Below are 8,789 nucleotides of genomic sequence, written 5' to 3' on the forward strand. Positions count from 1 at the left end.
GTGCAAAGCTTGGTTTGAGTAATAAGATATATGATCTACTAAACTCAAAAACTGCAGATGATGGTGAAGTTAACATGGATGAGTTCATGAGGATGATGAGAAGAACAACTTATGGTGGTAACTAGAAAGGTCGTTGTTTTTAACAATATTGATGAGCTATCAGACCTATATGTTATCTGTAATATTACTGAAGATATTTATTATCAGTTTTTATCGATAGCAGCTTATCTTCATGGCAAGTATTGGTCTGTCTTTGTATTGTAAGATGAACTGATGATGTATAAGCTGATGATGAGTCTACTGTGAAAACTTTAGGAGCTCATTGGTTACTTAATAAGTTCTGTTGAACCTCTATGCGCATATAATTTGCGATGGACTATAAAATGAATTCCACTGAAGTAAAACATAGAATATTAATTCAATAAGTGTAACTATTTTAAAGAAGATAAAGATATTGTTGACAACAGATACATTGGAGCCGTGAATTGGGTATTCTACACCGAAAAGCTCACGGCAATATTTTACCAACATCATACCAAAGTCCCCATATAAAGAGAGACAAAATCTAATTATCTAACGAGAACAAAAAAGAAAAAAGAAAAAGAAAAGCTAATGGAAGTATGGGAAAATTGATTTATAAAAAAAATCCAGATCTTCTTATGAAGCCAAAGCTGGTTGGGTTATTGGAAAGAGTTTACATATCTGAACGGACCTGGATGGGGAAGAATCATCAAATTGAGGGGGAAGTGTTGGTGGTGGAGGAAGCAGAGGCGTTGCTGTTACCAGTCTGCTTAGCCACATAGATCTGCTTGACCTTTGGGTTGTTCGGAAAACCTCTCTCTCTTGCCATGGGTTGGTTTCTGCCATGGAAGCCTGACCTCCGGTTGTGCTGGTGTTGTTGTTGGTGGTGGCTAGACCCACCACCATGCTGAGACGGCGTGTTCTTCTCCTGAGAAGATTGTTGTTGTTGTTGTTGCTGTTGTTGTGCTGGTGGCTTGAAGCCAGGACCAGTTGGATTCTGAGTGTTGTTACTGTTGGGATCAGACAAGGTGGTGGTGGCCTTTGGAGGTGGAGCACAAGAAGTGGAACTGGAACTGTAAGCATTTGAGGACTCAACCATTGCATCTGCCGCTGTGGATGCTTGCATGTTGGGATATCTATTAGGAGGAGGAGGAAGCATGTTGTTGTTAAACTGAGGTGATGGAAGATTGGAGCCATCTGCTGCTTCCTGCTGTTTCTGCATTTGCATTGTTGGAGGACCCGAAAATGGCATGTAAGGCCACCGTGCTCGGACAGGCATCTCCTGAGAAGAAGACTGACCACACCATGAAAATTAATATGAAGTCACTGGATTCTGATACTACTTAGCATTGTTGGAAATCATAATGATGGGATCAAATACCTGGAAAGAAGATGGGTCAAACATTGGCATAGGGAGGTGCTGAAGAGACGGAGGCACAATGTTACATTGCATGGAGGCCACATTTGGATTGTTTACATCACCATCTCCTCCAACCGGAGACGAAGACACGATTGGGTTGTGTTTCCAATCTGGTTGTTTTCCAGATGGGATGTAAGTTGTGCCCATGAAACTCAACCCGCCAAACTGTCCAACGGGTGCAAAGTGGTTATAAACGAACATGTGAGGAGGGCCCTGAACGCCAGGAAAAGTACCGGGTGGGGTTAGGAAAGGACCCGTGAAACCACTAGGAGGAGCATAGAATGAATCTACTCCTGAATGACCCTGCTGTTGCCAGGTCGTAGGTGGACCAGAAACTGTTCCTGGACCTTTCTGGGACTGTGATTGGAGGTTTGCTCCTGCGTCATGGTGCGGGCCAAAAGCATAGATGGGTCCTCTTAACATGGGGTTCACATCAAAGAAAGGGTAATGAGGAGGGCCTGGCGGGAAGTGACTGATCATTTGGTTTGAGTTGTGTGGACTTGGTACTGGTGGCCACAGAGAGATAGGGGTGTCCACTGAAAGATCTGCAGGGAGAGAAACAATGAGAGACTCTTCAGCTTTTGATAGACTAGGCTCTCCACCAACAGTACCTGTCATAGCGAAAGAAATTACTTTAGACAACAAATAACCATTTTGGGAATATGCATAAACCCGACAGAAAGCAAATATTACCACTTGCTGACCCATCGTCTAACTCTGTTCCTCCGTAAATTTTGGTTTCAACAGGTAATACAGGGCCAGTACCCAAGGCATTCCCACCGGTTTCATCATTAGTTATGGCTGCAACAGCAATAGCTGAAGCAGCGGCTTCGGCTTCTGCTTCACAAATCTCCATGCCGGTGGATGATGGATTGCAATGTTTATTATCTTTTTCAAAATATAAAGAGCTATCGTTCTCCGTACGCCCACCACAGGGAGGGATAACAGTGGAAGATGTAACTGCACCTAATAGAGAAGAAAAGATGCATCATTTAAATGCAAAGACGAATCACTTCAAAAGTGACAATCGAGGTGTTCCGGCCAGCAACTCACCAAATTGAATTTTGCCCTCGGCAAGCAATGAATTTATTGGAATTGTGCTGCTTGAAAAAGTACTGTTCTTTGGCACAACAGATACTGGTGTCGGATTCGGCTCGCTAATTCGGTTGGCACCATTTTCAACAGAAACACATGAAAGAAGAGATACGGGTTTCATGGCTTCATCAAGCTGACTCTGGGTAAGGGCCATAACCTACAAGGTAATATCAAAAGGCTTCAGAAACTTGCATAGGCGTAATCCGTGACTGGTAGTAGAGAAAGAGTCAAAAACTATTCAGATTTTTATCTGCTATGACTTCCTTTGTAACAAAATATTACTCTTCATGTTTTCAGTAAACCATTTTATCAATTCATATCGAAATATTTATTTTTGTTGGATGTCTATTTCCTTTTTTGTAGGAACATGAACCCAAGTCAAAACAAGTTAGCGAAACCTTGAGCAATATATACTCACCGGCTGATAGGTGAGTTGGTTACCCCAAGTCCCCACAGATGTATGACTATTATCCAGCACCTTTTTGTTGCTGAATACTAAACCTGACGCTGGATTCTGATCATTTTTGGATATAACTGGAAAAGCACTACTTGCCTGAGTGGACCTGCAAAATGAATTTGAAGGTAAAAAACATAATCATAGGGGAGCTATCTCTGCAAAAAAAAAAGTATTTAAGTTGATCAAATAGAGGAATGTACTTGTTGCTCCCAGATTTTTCATCAGCATGGGAATCTGTTTTAGGGGAAGGTGTGCCAATTGGTGCTAACAGCTGTCTGTTGGAGACGGGGTTAAATTGCTTATTGTTTGTAACTCGGCTGGCTGGTGGACTTCTGTTGGACCTGGCTGCAGTAGTACTGGTCTGGAAAGTTGAACGAGGTTTTCGGGATGCCTGCAAGAAAACAACTTCACTTTTAGTGAGAACTACCTCAGTCATCGTAACAATTCACAAGTAGAATACTAGAGTTTTTAGAATGCATCACAGAACCTTGGATGCCTGAGACTTTTCCTTGATTTCCTTTTCTCTCTGTTCACGGCGATCATTAAGCATTTGCCTTTTTGATCTTACCTCAATAAAATCATCATCGTCACTAGGACCTTCAATGCCATGTTGCTCAAAGACGCGAACAATTCCACTCTGCAAAGGTGCATCAATTTCCTTTTCAGAAATCATATTCCTTTTTAGGTTTGCTTGTCCAGAATTTGGACTGAGTGGATTTCTCACGACAGCATCTTTCCCAATTCTATTCTCATATGAACCCCCACTTATTGTTTTTTGCATAGAATTCGAACCGGACACTGAGCTATCTAAGGCTTGTTTCTGGAACTTGTTGGACACAACATATTTTCTACTCCCGTCTTTTGTAGGATATTGAGCCCTTCCATTACTATTTCGATTATCCTCAGAAGATGGCCAGTTTGATTCCCGAACTCTAAATTCAACCCTCTGACGCCGATATCTTCTATTACCGCCAGAATCTACCCGAGAAACCTCAGCATTACCTGATGAGCGCAAGCCAGAATTTCTAACTGCAGTAGTGTCAGATTGGACTTGGTATCCTGATTGTCTTTCAACAAAATTTGATTTTCCATGACTCATCTTTCGAGGAGGTAATTGCGACTTACCAGACAACTCCGGTTGCTTTTGAGGTAGCACAGCAGCCTCAATGCTCGCTGCCACTGGAGATTTATTAGCATTCTTCAGTGTGCCTCCATCAGAAACATTCGTCGGTCTTCTAAGAACACTAAGCTGAGGGTTTGAGACAGAGGTTGCTGCATTTCTAGCAATCAGGTTACCCGAATATCCTTGAACAGTCGCCGAGGATCCAGGATTCTGATTCAAAGCATAAGTTGATAAACCGTTCCCTTGGATAACTGAATGATGTGGTGGTGGCAGCACCCCTTGTGATATTGGGGATGTATATCGTAATTGACCAAACTGAATGATAGGAGACTGGGGTTGTTGCATATGGGTAAGCGAGGAACCAAATTGGGGATGAAGAGGGAGTGGCATTTGGATGGAACCAATCTGTATGGCAGGGAAAGGAGACGGTATCAGCGAGGGACCAGAAAACAAACCAAACTGAAACTTGACAGGCTCCTCCATCTGTGCTGATGTCGTAGATTCAGGAGGAATAGCTGTCTGAAGAGATGATGGATGAAGACTACTGCTGTGAGGTGGTATGACAGGATGAGTAGAAACGGTAATATTACTCGTGGAGCCTACTTTATTGGCCACCTCAAATGACTGCCGACCATTATTTTGGTGAATTGGCAAGTTCTGCATCATGGTTTCAGCACCCTGGAAGTTCCTAGACACATTATGCATGCTCAACGGATCAGAAATTTCAACAGGTTGGGCGGCTTGTTCACCACGGCTTTTCTCAATAGAAGGTCTTTCATTATCTAAAGAATCGACACTATGCTGAGTAAGTGGAAATGTTGCTTCGGAGTTCTGTTGACATTTTTCAAAGTCATCGCTGGGTATTTCAACCTCCACTCCTTCATTAAAGCCTAAGACTAGATTAGAGTCCTTATCCTCGAGATGCATTTCTTCTAACTCTTCAGCGAGATCTATGTTCTCATCTACCCCGTGTATTTTATCATCCTCCTGGTATCCATCTTCATCTTCATCGTATTCTTCTTGTTCCTGCAACCTTTCATTACTATCAAGAGTCCACTCTTCATTATCCCAACAAGACACAGAGCCTGTAACAATCATCAAACTATCCTTTCCAGTGTCACTAGAAATATTTGGTGCTCCCCCCCTCTTCTCTAGTAAACCAGTATCTTCTCCCTTTCTGGAAGTAGCTAAGACAGATGCATCTGCTGATTCATCCAAGTCATCATGAGAGAGGTGAACGGGGGAATCAGGTGGGCTAGTAACGGAAAGTGAAGACTGTGAGTCACATCTTCCAGTCAGCTTGCTATCCAACTGATGATGTTCATCGATACCACTTCCAGGCAGCACATGATGATCTTGAAGTTCCCCTATATAACTGGCTAGGACGGTCGAATTAGTCCTACCTGTATGGTTATAATTAATCCCTCCAACAGAAGTTGAGGGGCCAGGATGCTCACCCTCACCACTTCTAAAGGACGGCTTCTGCCTAGACTCCTGGGGAGGGGGAAGAACACGTGGCTGCCTTACTGAATACCTTGGTCTTCCAAAAGGATAATAGTCATCTCCCTCCGGATTTTGGTACAACTTTTCAGGATAAGTAGGGTATGGACCATGGCGTGCACGGCCATGGTTTTGTCCCCATCCAGGTTCACCATATTGCTCTCCAAAACTTTCACGAGATTCAGATTCCATCCTAGCATGGGTCCTTCCATCTCCAGGAATTCTCCAACTCTGATCAATTGAATGCTCTGGGAATCCTGGTTTGAAGTAGGAAGGGGCACTGAGATATCCAGTTGTACCAAAGAACTCTTCTTGTGGGCTATGTGGAACATTCTCCATATTTTGTGGAACAAATCTTGAATTGCTTCCACTCTCAATATCTTCCTTTCTCCAAGTAGGCTTTTGTCTATCAGGGAATCCAAAAGAGCCGTCTCTAGAAAATTGAGAAGCGGCATTGTTCTCAAAAGATCTAATGGGCACTGGTAGATCTGAAGTTGATGACGTAGTAATTCTATCCACCATTCTTTCGCTGTCTTCCCAGTCAACAACATCTGCAGACTCTTTTTCTTTAACAATATCTAAGAATTTATCCTCTGAAACGGTTGAAGAGCTGCTGCAACCTTTGGCAGCTTCGGCCTGTCTCCTGGATATTTTTTCTTCCAACTCTAGAAGCTTTTGCTTAGCAGCCTGCTTCCTCCTTTCTTCCTCCATGAGCAACCTATGTTTCTCCTCTTCTTTTGACTTTCTCAACTCTTCTGCCCTCCTTGCAGCCTCTACTCTCTCCTGCTCGTTTCTGAAAGCAGCTTCTCTAGCCTCTTCTTCTAATCTTCTTTGCTGCTCATCTTGTTCGCGAGCCTGCCGCAGTTTCTCTTCTTCTTCGGTTCGAGCTAGTTCTATCACCCTTTCTTGTTCCTCAATGATCCGCCGGCGTTCCTCTTCCTGCATCTTTTGAACTCGTTCAAGTTCAGCCTCAAACGACTCCCTGACAGGATCATGAAACTCTGTTTGCTTTAATGCCTCTTTCTTCTTCTTAGCAACACCAAGTACTGGGAATGGATCATGGACATCAAATCCAGAGTCACCAAAGTCTTTTATGAAAGGATCTTCCACATGAGGTTTGTCACTTTTGAAGAAGGGACGATTATCCCTGCAAGAAGTTAATATAAAGAGCATCAATTAGGAAAATCTTGTTACAACAAGTAAGCAGACTTATACTAGTTGAGTTTGTTCCGTACCTATTTTGATGTTCCATTCCATACCCGTCCCGGTTAAATGTTCCTCTGTTGCTGTAGCTATCCATATTATTATTCCATGGCTGTCTTCCTCCATGCTGATATGGAGCCTCTCTAGCTCCAGTATTATTCCAAACATTTTCCCTTGATGATGACGAGACGTAGTTACTTTTCTTAGCAGCTTCTCTGCCCCTACTAGACGGCCTTGCTCCATATATATTTTTACTATTATTTGCACCTTCATTTTGGAGTGGTGCGGAGACTCTCCAAGCGTTGGCCTCCCTTCCTCCTCCACTAACTGGTCTTACTTGAGTCATAGAGGACTTCACAGTTTCATTTTCACGCTGCCCTGGTTTGTCAAAAGAATTAGGTGTAGCATGCTTTTGGGGCAGGACATGAGTCCTTGGAAGATCAAAACCCCTATCCCAAAATGGTTCATTCTTTGAGTAGCCATGATCTCTGACCCGATCTCTTAACCCATGACTAGTGTCACGCTCATCATCAGCCCAATCAGAGCGTGGTGCCAAACGAACAAGAGGCAGTGGCCCTGGAAAATAATCTTTTTTCCTCACTTGTTCAGATGAATGTAATCCATCTGAGAAATTAGGACTCTCGCTGAGCTCATTACCGAGGCGGCTACGCCCAGACTGGTTTTGAGGCCTCATCTCTACAAGTGAACTGCCACTACCAGAGACACCTCTCGGCTCTTTTGAAAACTCTTCGCCTGTACCTTGCTTCTGTTTCTGATTTACACCCTCCTTCTGTTTCTGCCCAGACACAGAAGCTGAAGGCAGAGAAGCCTTAAGGGACGGAAAATCTTCACCCCTCAAAGTAGCAACTTTCTCTACATGATGAAAAGCTCGTTCCATAGGTTCAGCTGCACCAACACGAGAAGCAAGGGACATATTCAAGCCATTACTCCCCCTGGTAACACCTTCAGCAGTATGGTTGGCAGTATCACCATCAGTAGCTGTAGCGGCAGGCTTACTCCATCCCATACCAGATGAAGCAGGTCTGGTTCCAGTCCCAGTGATTCCTCCACCAGAATGAAAGCTCGAACCAGATGAATCAACTCGCTCATGCTCCTTACGGAGTGAAGGAAGGTTCAAGGGGGGTGGTACAGATAGCTTCGGCCCAGCATTCTGCGAGCTTCTTGGCCGTGAAAGGACAACCATACTTCCTCCTCCTCCTCCCCCAACTCCACCACCGCCATAGCCACCACCACCTCCTCCTCCTCTCCCTCGGTTCGCCCCATAACCTCCAGATTGATTATACTGATGATGAGATTGATAGCCATAAGACTTATTCAGATTCACAGACGCGTACTTGTTTCCATCTCCATGATTAGCCATATCCCGCTTCCGCCGATCACTGAACATCGCCAACGCATCAAACCCTAAAACCTAGATCTGGTTCTCTCCCAGTCAAATTCGTCCGCAGTCTTATTGCCTCAGATCTACTTCAGTGACGAATTGATCAAAAATTGGAAAAATCAATCGAAGAATCTCTCTCTCTCTCTCTCTCTCTCTCTCTCTCTCTCCCCTGAATCAAAAAAACACCAAAACCAAAACAATCAAATTCCCAGATTCGATCCTTTGAGATAAACCAGAGAGAGCTAGGTTGAAGCATAGATAGATAAATGATAAATCAAAAGTGATGGAAATCGACGAATTAGGGTTTCGTTTTCTCTTTTCAAATCAGCTCGAAACGGACCCCCGTGTGTAAGGAAGGCCGCGCAATATTTACCTTCGGCGGTGGTGGGCGTATGATAACGACGACGGTGGCTAAAGTGCGCTGATGTCAGACGACGAAGCGCGAGGGAACGAATCGTCGGAAAAAAAAAAGGAAAGCCCTACCCCTACTCACTGCCTCTTTGTCGGAGTTTAATAAAAACCAAAATTAAAAAAAAAAAATTATACGAACAAAAAAAAAAAAAAAAAA

At 43.6% G+C, this 8,789-nt stretch overlaps 1 protein-coding gene across 3 annotated transcripts in view; it reads right to left on the reverse strand.

Moving 5' to 3' along the window:
• LOC104791261 overlaps positions 1-8,769 on the reverse strand; it is a 16,158-nt gene extending 7,389 nt beyond the window's left edge. The window contains exons 1-9 of one of the 3 annotated variants that reach the window (XM_010517097.2): positions 8,595-8,769; positions 6,852-8,390; positions 3,481-6,763; positions 3,194-3,384; positions 2,955-3,099; positions 2,495-2,693; positions 2,135-2,407; positions 1,403-2,052; positions 1,061-1,315 (exon numbers count right to left, since the gene is read on the reverse strand). In XM_010517097.2, the coding sequence (XP_010515399.1) occupies positions 1,061-1,315; positions 1,403-2,052; positions 2,135-2,407; positions 2,495-2,693; positions 2,955-3,099; positions 3,194-3,384; positions 3,481-6,763; positions 6,852-8,227 (6,372 nt within the window). In that variant the 5' untranslated portion in view covers positions 8,228-8,390; positions 8,595-8,769. Of the gene's footprint in view, positions 1-379; positions 1,316-1,402; positions 2,053-2,134; positions 2,408-2,494; positions 2,694-2,954; positions 3,100-3,193; positions 3,385-3,480; positions 6,764-6,851; positions 8,391-8,594 lie in introns of those variants that run through there. The other 2 variants (XM_010517096.2, XM_019246766.1) reach the window with 2 other exon arrangements.

Source organism: Camelina sativa, chromosome 6 (genome assembly GCF_000633955.1).
Source record: "Camelina sativa cultivar DH55 chromosome 6, Cs, whole genome shotgun sequence".
Taxonomy (NCBI): domain Eukaryota; kingdom Viridiplantae; phylum Streptophyta; class Magnoliopsida; order Brassicales; family Brassicaceae; genus Camelina; species Camelina sativa.